This window comes from Poromitra crassiceps, assembly GCF_964638095.1.
Source record: "Poromitra crassiceps genome assembly, chromosome: 3".
Lineage (NCBI taxonomy): Eukaryota > Metazoa > Chordata > Actinopteri > Beryciformes > Melamphaidae > Poromitra > Poromitra crassiceps.
In genome coordinates, this window is record NC_139625.1 from 33,155,915 (window position 1) to 33,170,686 (window position 14,772).

At 46.2% G+C, this 14,772-nt stretch overlaps 1 protein-coding gene across 1 annotated transcript in view; it reads left to right on the forward strand.

Moving 5' to 3' along the window:
- atrn (attractin) overlaps positions 1–14,772 on the forward strand; it is a gene marked incomplete at its 5' end in the record, with an annotated part of 226,984 nt that overhangs the window by 113,602 nt on the left and 98,610 nt on the right. Inside the window, one exon of the mRNA XM_083634035.1 lies at positions 602–663. Within this exon, the coding sequence (XP_083490161.1) occupies positions 602–663 (62 nt within the window). The remainder of the gene's footprint in view (positions 1–601; positions 664–14,772) is intronic.

A 14,772-nucleotide genomic window follows, 5' to 3' on the forward strand; every position in this document is an offset into this window, starting at 1 on the left:
ATGCCGCCAGAGAGGGCCAGTGTTGTGTCAGCAAGGCCTGTGTTCTTGGGGGGGCGGGGGGGGGGGGGTAAAGCACTAGCAGTGTTACCCCTGGCAACCTTGATTAAGATAGGATGTCGTTAGCTACAATTGCTCTTGTGATGATTGCACAGCGAAAATTTCTGCCCACGTGCACAAGAAGGAGGTTTGTGCACGCTGAGGGCAGAGGCCGACGGCTCGCATGTTGTGGGTTTGACAGTCTGGAACACAGATAAGCAGCAAGTGTCTGTGTCCCTCAAGAGACTCAGCACAATCCCACATTTGAGTCAGCGGACCCCTAACAATATATTCATCCAAGTACAATGAATGTGCCAATGTCACCTAGACGAATACCGGTGCAGAACAGTCACATCGACCACTTGCATAGTATCATACAACATAGATGCACCATCTCACACAGCGGAGGCAAACGTTAGCTTTCCTGCACTGTTCTCCCCTTTTGACAGATCTACAAGGTCGACTGCGGTCCTAAGCTTGCATGTTTATGAGTGTATAATGCTGACCGTCCTTTTTCAAATCCCCCCATTAAAGCAGATTTCTGTCTCTGTGTGTCTTGCTGCAGATCGCCTTCTCCCAGCACAGTAACTTCATGGATCTGGTGCAGTTCTTTGTCACGTTCTTCAGGTGAGCACCCCCCCCCCCCCCCCCCTCCATAGCAAACACCCCCCTTCTACCTGTCAAGCCACTGTTCCGCACCACAGACGTGTTATACTGTTAGGGTGGCAGGATTGTCTTGGATGTATGCGTGTGTGTGCGTGTGTGTGTGTGTGTGTGTGTGTGTGTTTTTGTGTGTGTTTGTGTGTGTGTGCGTATGTGAGTGTGTGAGATGCAGCAGTGTGTACTACGGTGATGGATCACCAAAGCCACTCTACTGTAGCTATGTATTACCACTATTTCATTACTATGAAGAACCGCTCCAGCTTACTGGTTTTTAGGAACTGGTAAGCTGTCAACGCACACATGCACACACACACAGGCAACTCTCACTCTGTCGTTTTATTTCACTCGTTCATATCTCACACACACACACACACACACACACACACACACACACACACTCTCTCTCTCTCTCTCTCTCTCTCTCTCTCTCTCCATTACATGGTTCACCTAAGGGAACAGGATCTGCAGACTGGATGCATTGTATGTGTTGAAATGTCGATCGATTGAAAAACTGAGAAGGACCAAAAAGTGGGTAAAATGTGTCTGTGCGGGCTTGTGTGTGTGTGTGTGTGTGTGTGTGTGTGTGTGTGTGCGTGTGCGTGTGCGTGTGTGTGTGTAATGTTATGTGTATTCCTCTTGAGAGTCCCACATGCTCTCCCTGAAGGAGAGACTTAGGGCTAATGTACACCGCCTCCGGAATAGATGCGAACAGACTCACACTCATGTAATCTGTCAGACGTATGCGGGATCCGACAAAAATAGAACAGGTGCGTAATTTTTCCGTACCGCATGTATCGCCCATCAATTAACATGGGTGAGAGTCGATCCAGCAGTTTTGCCGGATCCGCAACACAGCCGTAACACATCTGGTGTACCTTGCCTGTAAGCCTGTGTGCACAGTCAGCCAGCCATTCCACATCACGGTGCTTTTATCGATCCCACAGCCACAGAAAGGCAGAGAGCTTTGATAGTGGCGATTTGGAAGATTCTGACATTCTTTGTGAACAGACCTTTTGCAATGACTGTGATGTTCAGAAGCAGTGCAGAGTGACTGAATAACTCTCCCTTCTCACGGAGGTTCTGCTCAGTTTTTCTTGATGGAGCCCATCAAAAAGCTTTCGGGGTATTTACGCTGTTGCAGCCGGTGAACCCCCTCCCTCCACACACACATGCCAAACCCTGCAATTACTGGCTCATGATGCACTTATGTTTGTACACACGTGTCAGCATTTGAACACGGGCACGACGACAGTTTTTGAAGCTGTGGACGTGGACCTACTTTGTGCAGGCATCATAGCAACCCATGAAGATAACCACCCTATCTCTGGCTCTCCTCCTTTTCTCTCTCCAGTTCCCTCGCTCTCCTGTTTGCTCCCTTCCTCTCACTCCCGACCTGCCTCCCCATGCTCTTTCATTGGCTCTCATTCTGGCTCTTAATCCCACAGCGCAGTGTGTTTTTGATGTGTGTGCTGCTTGCCACTGATTCAGCAGAGATGAGCAGAGGGACCCAGAGTTAGCTAGCTACAGTAGCAGCCTCATAGCTGTGTGCTACTGGTACTCTGGGTGCCGCATTGTTTGTGGCACGGGGGCGGAGAGGGATGCTAATTAGCATGAAAATCATTTGCTCTTTTTCGCTCTGACTTTCTTTCTTAATCTGGCTGTTTGTCGCTGTGGGTTTTGCTCTCTCTCACACACTCTCTCTCCCCGCTCTCCCTGCCATGTTCCCTGTGGGAACAGGGGGAGGTGGTGGGTGCCATCTCGCTTATCTGCAGCACCAGCACAGATCCCCCACAAACATTCAGCAGCCATGAAACCTATGCATTAAACATCAGTGTTAACCACAAAACACGTGCTTTCAGGGGTCTGCATGCGGCCAGCAGTATCGCACCTTAGGTTCTCAGGAGTGAATAACTCATGTTTAACATTCATGGAAAACCTGTAGAAGTCGTGGAATTTTAATATTGTGTCTTCCAGGTCTGGAAATCTCTTGGAGAATGTGAAATATTCAAAACATTTTTGGGGGGATATGGCATGAAAATGTATTTATTTATTTTTTCCCTAAACTTGGCTGCTGCTTGTCTGAGCAAGATGCCTTTGAAGTGATAGTGACCTGAATGACAGATTTCCTGGATACATGTACGTAAGTCCCGCGTGCTGCATCTAGTGAGCCAAAACAACTATTTAACATCAAATGTAACTTGAACATCACATGCTGGCAAATAGTTGCCATGGAAATAGTGCTACAGTTGTACTGTAGCTATTGTAGAAGTCTGTATTTATTCATGTTTGTTCCATAAACAATGACTCTTGAGTATGGTGCTAAAGGTTCAGCAGTAGATCAGGAAACATTCAGTAAAAAAAAGCTCCTTGATCTGAAAGTCATTGTCATATCTGCCAACACTCGATTTTTGCGGGAGTCCCTTTCTCCCGCTGTGCTCACGATTGGTAATTTCTCCTGTTAATCTCCCAATTTCATACTGATCCAACTCAAATGGGTGTTTCTCAGTAAGTAGCACACATAACAATAGGTTTACTGTCTTTCAGAGGGCTGTAGCAGAAACTTCCCTCTGGTTTTATAAGTGATCGAGTTATAAAACCAGAGGGAAGTTTCTGCTAATGTATCATATGAAACTAGATGACCTAAGGCATCCATTGGTATCATGTCAAGCATGTCACGACGCTAGCTTGTCAGGAAAGGGGCTAAATAACACTCCAAAGCTACATTTTGGCGAGGGTGCATTTGCAAATAACCCAGAAAATCTCCCTCTTTTTCATGGTCTAATGTTGGCAGGCATGCGTTGTATATGATGAACAAAATGATGTATTATCTCCTTTTGAGCAAAGTGTGGATAGTTCAACAAAGCAGTGAGTTCCAAGAATTTTTGCAGAATCAACCAATTTACATCAGGCCGCTCACTGCTGCAGTGTGGGCAAAGCCAGAGAGACACTCTGCTGTTTGTTCTAACTATAATCCTGAAGCAAGACCAAGGTCAAAGGTCAAGGCCTTGTCACAGATGACCACAAAAATCCAGTTTCCTTGCCAATCCAGAAGTTCTGCAACCTGCAGTGGAATCACTATTCTCTGTTCTGGAGTCCAGTGGTGCTTGTCTTTTTAACATGAAAGCAATAGAAGAAAACGAGAGTCTGAACTATTGTTCTCTAGAACACTGGCCGCATGTCAGCACATTGGCTTGTTTACTTCTTGAAAAACTTGACTTAACCTTCTAATAGTCAGCCTATAGTGTCCCAGAAAACTCTGCTTCCTGTGAGATTGTGGCTCCCTGGCACATCTGTGCTCCTTTATAGCTAATATTAACATAATGTATGCTATTCGGTGGACAGGCACCTCTATCTGAAGTGAGCTCAGACTTTTTCAGTAGGAGTGGCCCCAGTGGGAGTTGAACCCCTATCGCTGACAGTGTTCTGTACCTCCAAACCTGGAAGTGTCAGTCAGTGCAAAACACAGACACTATGTACCATCTGAGCTACACGAGCACTAGTAACAGCCCGGGGTGCCACGGGAGAATATAGTGCTTTCGAAGCGTTGACGATATAATAATTGCTGCTAAAGTAATGACCATAAATTCACGCTGTGAGATTATGCTAAATCATCACCAGGCGGCCTAGATCACCCTTGAAAAATGTCATACTTGGTGAGAAATATTAACATTTTAAACTTCTGAAAGTAATAATTTCCATTGCTGTGTGTGTGTGTGTGTGTGTTCAAGATTATTAATAATTTACATTGCTTTGGTGCCTGTTTCAACAGAGGGGTGGCATAAACTCATGGGGTGGAGGCATTAGAAGATGGGGTACCAGCAGGCTTCCTACCCTGGGCCATGTCTGGGTGGGTGGGATGAAGTGACATGAATGAGTCACCCCTAACGTCTCTCCTCTGTCCTCTAGACAGATGTGTTTGATTCAACCATACATCAGAGTGGAGAGGAGCGCTCTTTTCAGGCTGTGTTCTGTCTGCATCTGAAGCTTCCGTCTTCACTCTACTCCTCGCGCAAAATCAACTATGTTTTTCTCCAGGTTTTTACTACCAGGCAAAAGTTTGGACACACCTGAATGTACTATGTTTTTCATTCATTGTGCTTAAATATAGTTGGCATTAGGTTCTTAGACAAATATAAACAGTGAAGTAGATCATATGTATGAGTTTCTTTCCAAAGCCTTTGTCAAGACAAATGGTGCCTACCTTAAATAATCTAAAATATCAGATATCTTTGATTTGGTCACTGAATTCCATTTGTGTTATTTCAGAGTTTTCTTGTCATGTCTTTATTATTCTAAATTTGTGTGTGAGGCGTGCAGATTTCTATTATTATTAGTATCAATAATAATCCCCAATAAAATCTTCCCATCTTTCTCACATCAGCTTTCTTTAAAGAACTGGACTCCGTAATTCTGTCCTACATCTGGAATTATAAGAACCATAGAATTTAAAAAATTCACTTGCAAAAACCCAAGTCTGAGGGAGGGCTAGCCTTACCAGTATGTAGGCGCTACTACTGGGCTGCAAATGTTAGGGCTCTGATGTACTGGTGGCAAGGGACTCCTGGTAACTTAACTTCTGGAGCCCCCCTGTGGCTGAAAATGGAGGCCAGCTCCATTGTTAATTATTCCTTGCCAGCCATGCTATTTGCTAAGTTAGAGAAACCTGGGACCTTAGAAAATTGTAATTTAAGTTTTGTCATGAAAAACTCTGTCCGAATTTTAAATCAAATTAGCAGTGTTTTGAGTCTGCCAGATGTTTCTGTTCACACACCGATTTCTTTCAATCATTCGTTTTTGGCTCCATGGTTAGACAAAAACTACCATGCCTGGAGTGAGAAAGGTCTAGTTTCCATCAAAGGTCTATACATAGATGGCCATTTTGCATCCTTTGATCTACTGAAGAGGAAGTTTGGGTTACCCGGCACAAACTGGCTCAGATTTCTGCAAATAAGATATTATGTTCGATCCAAGATTCACACCTTTGAAGCGCTTCCAAATGAACATGCTTGTTTTGATGTATTGCTGAGTCCTTCTCACTCCAAGCATCTTATCTCAAGATTTGTATGTCTGTTTAATAACTGCAACATGGCCTCTACTGAGAGAATTAGAGAAGCGTGGCAGGGGGAACTTGGCATTGATTTATCTGACATTATATGGGAAATGAGTCTGTCAGTGGTACAACTCTGCTCAGTTAATAGCAGGCACCAGCTGATTCAATTTGAAGTTGCTCACCGTCTTCACTACTCGAAGCATAAATTACACAAGATCTACTCTTCTGTTTCGTCACTGTATCTATAGGGGAACACAGAATTGTGGACCAAGGCAGCTCAGCAGGCAAATAGTAAACAAAAATAAGAAGGGAGCTCCTTGAAGTTTTACAAAAAATAGTATTTAATCCCGAAGTAGTATATTCGCGTCCACAGCAGTGTTACAAACAGAATATATCTTCAAAAGGGTACACGGGCAAACAAAAACGCTACGCGCGTTTCAACCACACAGGGTCTTCATCAGGCTGGAATAGATAGATATATTCTGTTTGTAACACTGCTGTGGACACGAATATACTACTTCGGGATTAAATACTATTTTTTGTAAAACTTCAAGGAGCTCCCTTCTTATTTTTGGTCACTGTATCTATTACATACATAAGCGCCTTGAGCAGCTGGTAGCACCACATTGCAATGTTAAATGTCAATGATGTATGTATGCTTTTTTCTAGGGCTGTCAGCGTTAATCGCGATGCGATTAACTCATTCTCTGCCAAAGACGTACCCGGACGTACTTTTAACAATGGCGTTCTGTGCCAAAGACGTACTCGGACTTACTTTCATGTTTTGGGTGTTTACATTACATCAGACACTTTCCCAGCCTGTGACATTGTTTCAAGTCAAACTGATAAAAGGAACCCGCTAGTTTAGTATTTATGGGTGGAGCCTGTGGTCGAAACAGAGTCCGACCCAGAGTTCTCGGATGGCGACGATGGCGAGGAAGACGCCGGCGTTTTTGTTGTTGCTCCACGACGGAGCGCCAGGGCGACGAAGGCTCCCCTTCACAGCGTTCTGATCCGTCTGACACAGATGAATCGGAGGAGGAGAAATGGGTGCCACTTGGAGAGAGCGATGAGGATGGTAAAAAGTAGCCTATTTTTTGTATCGCGTTTGAGATGAAATGATCACACACAGCCGTCTGTGTCACATAAACATTTCAAAGTTTACAGCACTAACGTAGCTATTGTGTGATCTTCTGTGCTAACGTTAGTTATGAGAGGTAACGTGACAGCAGGTAACGTTACAGCACTCGTTATTCCTGTGTGTGTGTGTGTGTGTGTGAGAGAGAGAGAGAGAGAGAGAGAGTGTGAGTGTGACCACATAAGGGTTCGTTCCATTTGTTTATGCTTTTATCAAGCTAAGCTAAAAATCCACATGGCAACTGTAAAAGTAAATTATTTATTTGATTTTGTGCACATATTTATCATACTTTGATATTTTGTGTTTTCAGACTCTGAGTCGATGGAGGCGCAGTCCAGTCCTAGTCCCAGTCCTGTGTGTAGTCCTACACCACCTATTTCGGAAAGACCATGTCTCGAAATAGGTTCCAACTTATTCTGAGGTTCTTCCATTTTACTGACAATACTGTAGCAAGGAGGCTGCGGCCAAGCCTCATCTGTCAAGAAACCCCAGGGGCCAGACTCTCTCTCTCTCTCTCTCTGTAGCCGCTCACTGGGCGGGATGGACCGACACAGCTCCCTCAAATACATTCTCTTATTTTTTATTTTTTATTTATTTATTTGGGAAAACAAATACTGTATATGTCTGATGTGTCACTGAGGCAAAAAATAAAAGGCTCAAAAGAGAGTTCTGCTTGAAACGGTGTCCTTCACTAAAAACCTCTTTTTCTCCTATTTCTCTCCCAAGGAGGGCATTTTTAGTGAAAACAAGCTAACTTCCACTGCTTGTAACTAAACAAGGAAACATGGTAGAGTTTCAGTTTTTTACAAGGGGTAAGAAGAGAGTCTCTGCTTTCTTGTGAGATATGTTGTGTAATTTTATTCCTAGCACAGAATATTCTGTGGGTCCTGGAAGATCAGGAAATATGCTCAAAATCCTGGCACTGGGAGCACACAGACCGAAATGACCCTGGCAGAGAATGAGTTAAGGGCCCACCATAACACGTTTTTTTTTTTTTATCACGTTAATCGCATGCCGCTATTTTGTCCCTTCGTCGCACCCGTACTTGTAGTCAAGCCGTTCGGTTTCCTGTCTCCTGCTTGTGCAGGAGGCATGGAAGAGAACGACAGCAATACGCTTCTTCTTACTTAAAAAAAACTCCCCAAGTGGCACAGTGGACAAGTCAAGAGCCGTAGTTTGCACCTTGTGTAAAACGGAATTAAAATATCACCGAAGTACATCGAGTTTGAGGCGAGCGATCACCTAAAAGTAGCTAGCGGCCAGCTAGCAGCCAGCTAGCTAGCGCGAGACTCATCACTCATTCTTCCTTCAGAGTCTCGGATGCACGGGTCCTCTAACCACTGGGAGGTCGGCTCCAATGGTTTCACGCGATATACACGTTATCAATACACAGTTTCCAATACCGAGCCATTATTCACATGGAAGTGCCAAAGTTTTTAGCTCAGACACAGCCTTCTTCGGCTGTGTCATTTTGGGTTTCGACTGCTCCACAGCGCCACCGCCGGAAGTATCGGTTCTAGATATATTTTGTAGACATTGTTACCTCCGGTCTACATTCCACTTCTATCTAATTGAAAATAAATCTAAAATTCAAGATCACAAAGTAAGTACATTTATTTGCATTCATTTGATTCCCAATCATGACACACTGGTAAGAATGATTAATATCTAATTAAAAATGCTTTGAAATGCAAAATAATGGCATTTTAAACATGCGATACAAAGATGCGATTAATCGCGATTAACTATAGTTAATCGCAAGATTAATTGCGATTAATAAAATTAATCGTTTGACAGCCCTACTTTTTTCTTTCTTCTTTTTCCCTGTCTGTCTTGTATTGTCTCGTGTATTGTTAAAACATTTTTTTTTTAATAATAATCCCCAATGCTTAGGTGTGGTGGGGGGTTTAGGGCTGGCTGGCAGGCCTTGTAATACGCGGGAGGAAACCCTGCTGTGTACCTCAGTCTCCTCTACTGTTGTCCTCTCGCCCTCCCCACTGCCCACCACCGACCCTCTGCCCTCCCCACTGCCCCCTCCCCCCACTGCCCACCACCGACCCTCTGCCCTCCCCACTGCCCCCTCCCCCCACTGACCACCACCGACCCTCTGCCCTCCCCACTGCCCCCTCCCCCCACTGCCCACCACCGACCCTCTGCCCTCCCCACTGCCCCCTCCCCCCACTGACCACCACCGACCCTCTGCCCTCCCCACTGCCCCCTCCCCCCCCCTGACCACCACCAACCCCCTGCCCTCCCCACTGCCCCCTCCCCCCCACTGACCACCACCCACTCTCTGCCCTCCCCCCTCCCCACTGCCCCTCCTCCCCACTGCCCCCACCCACCCTCTGCCCTGCCCCCTCCCCCCCACTGACCACCACTGACCCTCTGCCCTGCCCCCTCCCCCCCACTGACCACCACTGACCCTCTGCCCTCCCCACTCCCTCCACTGACTACCACCCACTCTCTGCCCTCCCCACTGACCCCCTCCTCCCCACTGACCACCACCCACCCTCTGCCCTCCACTGCCCCCCTCCTCCCCACTGACCACCTCCCCACTGCCCCCTCCTCCCCACTGACCACTCTCTGCCCTCCACCTCTCCACTGCCACCCTCCTCCCCACTGCCCCCTCCTCCCCACTGACCACCTCCCCACTGCCCCTCCTCCCCACTGACCCACTCTGCCCTCCACCTCTCCACTGCCACCCTCCTCCCCACTGACCCTCTGCCCCCACCTCCCTCCTCCCCACTGACCCTCACACACCCTCTGCCCCCCACCCCACTCTTGCTCTGGTTCTTTTGACCCCTGGCCCTCGGTGTGTGTGCGGCGCATCCTGGTGGTGTGCGGTGACACAGCAGCGGTCCCTCTATCTCCCTTTGTGGTACTGTATTCTATTAAGCAGCGCAGCAGAGCCCAGGGGAAATGTGCTCGGCTGAGATACACTCCTTTTTTATCATCTGCCAGTCACTTTAACAGGGGCGCAAACGCACATACCAGCCTACAGGGACGGGCAACACACACACACACATGCATGAATGCACACACACATGCACGCACACATGCATGAACGCACACACACACACACATACGCGCATGCATGAACACACACACCATCCAGACCAGTCTCAAATACAGAGATGCACAGGTACATGCATTCACACAGACACATACACACACACACATACATACACACACACACACACACACACACACACACACACGCATACACACACACTCCCAGACGGGGCTCTCAGTTTTGGGCCGGTGCCATAACTGAAGAGCAGTAGGAGGAGCCGGGGTTTTCCCTGCCATTATAATATTTAGGCACAGCGCCATGTCTTTTGCAGCGCCCAAGCCGAGTGAACGGGAAATATAAGAAAGGGCTAAATGCCTTCTAATGTACAGTCTCAAGCTAAAGGCCTTCTCGTGCACAGTCTCAAGCTAAAGCCCTTCTCATGCACAGTCTCAAGCTAAAGGTTTTCTCGTGTACAGTCTCAAGCTAAAGGTTTTCTCGTGTACAGTCTCAAGCTAAAGGCCTTCTCGTGCACAGTCTCAAGCTAAAGGCTTTCTCGTGTACAGTCTCAAGCTAAAGGCCTTCTTGTGTACAGTCTCAAGCTAAAGGCTTTCTCGTGTACAGTCTCAAGCTAAAGGCTTTCTCGTGTACAGTCTCAAGCTAAAGGTTTTCTCGTGTACAGTCTCAAGCTAAAGGCCTTCTCGTGCACAGTCTCAAGCTAAAGGCTTTCTCGTGTACAGTCTCAAGCTAAAGGCCTTCTCGTGTACAGTCTCAAGCTAAAGGCTTTCTCGTGTACAGTCTCAAGCTAAAGGCCTTCACGTGTACAGTCTCAAGCTAAAGGCCTTCACGTGTACAGTCTCAAGCTAAAGGCTTTCTCGTGTACAGTCTCAAGCTAAAGGCCTTCACGTGTACAGTCTCAAGCTAAAGGCTTTCTCGTGTACAGTCTCAAGCTAAAGGCCTTCACGTGTACAGTCTCAAGCTAAAGGCCTTCTCGTGCACAGTCTCAAGCTAAAGGCCTTCACGTGCACAGTCTCAAGCTAAAGGCCTTCACGTGTACAGTCTCAAGCTAAATGCCTTCTCGTGTACAGGCTCAAGCTAAAGGCTTTCTCGTGTACAGTCTCAAGCTAAAGGCCTTCACATGTACAGTCTCGAGCTAAAGGCTTTCTCGTGTACAGTCTCAAGCTAAAGGCCTTCTTGTGTACAGTCTCAAGCTAAAGGCCTTCTCGTGTACAGTCTCAAGCTAAAGGCCTTCTCGTGCACAGTCTCAAGCTAAAGGCTTTCTCGTGCACAGTCTCAAGCTAAAGGCTTTCTCGTGCACAGTCTCAAGCTAAAGGCTTTCTCATGTACAGTCTCAAGCTAAAGGCCTTCTCGTGTACAGTCTCAAGCTAAAGGCTTTCTCGTGTACAGTCTCAAGCTAAAGGCCTTCACGTGTACAGTCTCAAGCTAAAGGCCTTCACGTGTACAGTCTCAAGCTAAAGGCCTTCTCGTGTACAGTCTCAAGCTAAAGGCTTTCTCGTGTACAGTCTCAAGCTAAAGGCCTTCACGTGTACAGTCTCACGCTAAAGGCCTTCTCGTGTACAGTCTCAAGCTAAAGGCCTTCTCGTGTACAGTCTCAAGCTAAAGGCCTTCTCGTGCACAGTCTCAAGCTAAAGGCTTTCTCGTGTACAGTCTCAAGCTAAAGGCCTTTTCGTGTACAGTCTCAAGCTAAAGGCTTTCTCGTGTACAGTCTCAAGCTAAAGGCTTTCTCGTGTACAGTCTCAAGCTAAAGGCTTTCTCGTGTACAGTCTTAAGCTAAAGGCCTTCATGTGTACAGTCTCACGCTAAAGGCCTTCTCGTGTACAGTCTCAAGCTAAAGGCCTTCTCGTGCACAGTCTCAAGCTAAAGGCTTTCTCGTGTACACTCTCAAGCTAAAGGCCTTCTCGTGCACAGTCTCAAGCTAAAGGCTTTCTCGTGTACAGTCTCAAGCTAAAGGCCTTCTCGTGTACAGTCTCAAGCTAAAGGCCTTCTCGTGTACAGTCTCAAGCTAAAGGCCTTCTCGTGTACAGTCTCAAGCTAAAGGCCTTCTCGTGTACAGTCTCAAGCTAAAGGCCTTCTCGTGCACAGTCTCAAGCTAAAGGCCTTCTCGTGTACAGTGTCAAGCTAAAGGCCTTCTCGTGTACAGTCTCAAGCTAAAAGCCTTCTCGTGCACAGTCTCAAGCTAAAGGCCTTCTCGTGTACAGTCTCAAGCTAAAGGCCTTCTCGTGTACAGTCTCAAGCTAAAGGCCTTCTCGTGTACAGTGTCAAGCTAAAGGCTTTCTCGTGTACAGTCTCCACACTGCAGGGCTTATTCTGCTGTTGAGAAGTGCTCTCACACATACTCAAGCTAAAGGCCTTCTCGTGCACAGTCTCAAGCTAAAGGCTTTCTCGTGTACACTCTCAAGCTAAAGGCCTTCTCGTGCACAGTCTCAAGCTAAAGGCTTTCTCGTGTACAGTCTCAAGCTAAAGGCCTTCTCGTGTACAGTCTCAAGCTAAAGGCCTTCTCGTGTACAGTCTCAAGCTAAAGGCCTTCTCGTGTACAGTCTCAAGCTAAAGGCCTTCTCGTGTACAGTCTCAAGCTAAAGGCCTTCTCGTGCACAGTCTCAAGCTAAAGGCCTTCTCGTGTACAGTGTCAAGCTAAAGGCCTTCTCGTGTACAGTCTCAAGCTAAAAGCCTTCTCGTGCACAGTCTCAAGCTAAAGGCCTTCTCGTGTACAGTCTCAAGCTAAAGGCCTTCTCGTGTACAGTCTCAAGCTAAAGGCCTTCTCGTGTACAGTGTCAAGCTAAAGGCTTTCTCGTGTACAGTCTCAAGCTAAAGGCCTTCTCGTGTACAGTCTCAAGCTAAAGGCCTTCTCGTGTACAGTCTCGAGCTAAAGGCCTTCTCGTGTACAGTCTCAAGCTAAAGGCCTTCTCGTGTACAGTCTCAAGCTAAAGGTCTTCTCGTGCACAGTCTCAAGCTAAAGGCCTTCTCGTGTACTGTACAGTCTGCGGTCGGTAGGAGTAAATATCCGGAGCTATGTATTCTTCACTGCACAGGCCTCAGAGGACTTCACCTTATATCCAGCGTGCGCCAAGTCAAACAACTGTCCGTTTTCGGAGGTGTCTGATTATTATGTTTTTGGAAAGATCCTCTATTGATTTCTTTCGGAAGAGGAGTTCTGAACAGAATTGAGCTAACAACATTGCCGAAGATCGTTTGTTGATTTGTTTGGGAAAAGAGATGACCGTACACTGAACAGAACTGAAGGAACAAACTGTAGTGAATGAGCCAGGGAAAAACCCTGGGAGCTGATCTGTCATTAGCAATCCAAGCCTTTCTTACATATACATATGGAGCGCCCCCTGGCCTGCCCCACCCACACTGCAGGGCTTATTCTGCTGTTGAGAAGTGCTCTCACACATACAGTACACACAGGCACACAGACATTGTCTCATGCACACACAGGCTCACTCACCCTCTTACAGCCTCTTATACACACCTGCACACTTAGACACACACACATACTCCCCCTCTCTTGTTCTCTCTAACTCTCACACACACACACAAACGCACACACACACTCAGATACTTACACAAATGCACTCGCACACACATGCACTCAAACACTCATCTATTCAAACACACACACAGGAGGCAGCAGGCTCTTAAGTGAAAAACAGTTGGAATCCTGGCCACTCAGTGGAGCTGTGTGCCCTCCATGCTGCTCGTCTCTGTCCACCACGCACGCACGCACAAGGGGTTTCACAGACTAGTCAGCTATCAAAACCACGAGTTGACACTGTGCATCATAGTCTTTCATCTGTGGGTTTAGGAATAAACAATATACGGTAAATAAATAAATTGAACATTTGTTTGAACAAACCATTTTCTACATTAAATAAACATAATTTCAGGTATTTAGAGAGGGAAAGACTCCCGTCTATCATTTGTAAACAGCCTCTCAGAGCCAATCAAGGACTCTGCTATTCCACATACCCCCGTGTCAGTCCCGCCTACATTAGTTAACCCTGTACTGGCTTTTATTGGGTAAAAAAAAAAATATATATATATATATATATATATATATATATATATATACACATATATATATATATATGTAAGGGATAATGTATTGTGAGCCGGTGATTACTGGCGAAATAATGACCGACAGGTGAATGATTGAGCCCGACGCGCAGCGGAGGGCTTAATCATTCACCTGTCGGTCATTATTTCCAGTAATCACCGGCTCACTATACATTATCCCGCTTAGAACACGGCCTACAACTAAATCATTCAATAATCTGACAAAAATAATTATTCAAATAGATTTTTTAATAGCGTTTTCAACGACAAAGCAGTTTCATTCGTAATTGGCACACAAGACACCACAGCTGCAACTGGTTGGCCTAATTAGTAGTGTTTGCTGACAAAAGGCTCTTATCAACTGATTAATCCAGGTGTGGCAGAGCAGCGGTCGGTTGTCGAGAAATAATGACCAGTGAATCTTGTTGATTGACCAATCGGAATCGAGTATTCAAGAGAGCCGTGTTCTAAATATATATATATATATATATATATATATACACATACATACACATACATACATACATACATACATATACATACATACATATCTCCCGAGACTAGTCGACTACCTTTTGGGACTAGTCGATGACTACTAAAATGCAGTAGTTGTGAATGCCCAATACGCACACACACACACACACACACACACACACACACACACACACACACACACACACACACACACACACACACACACACACACAGACAATGGACCTTAACCTTTCTTTGGTGCTTCTGCACAGCTCCTGTCTATAGCCTGCAGTCCAGGGTGCACAGGGTCGGCTCAATACAGTC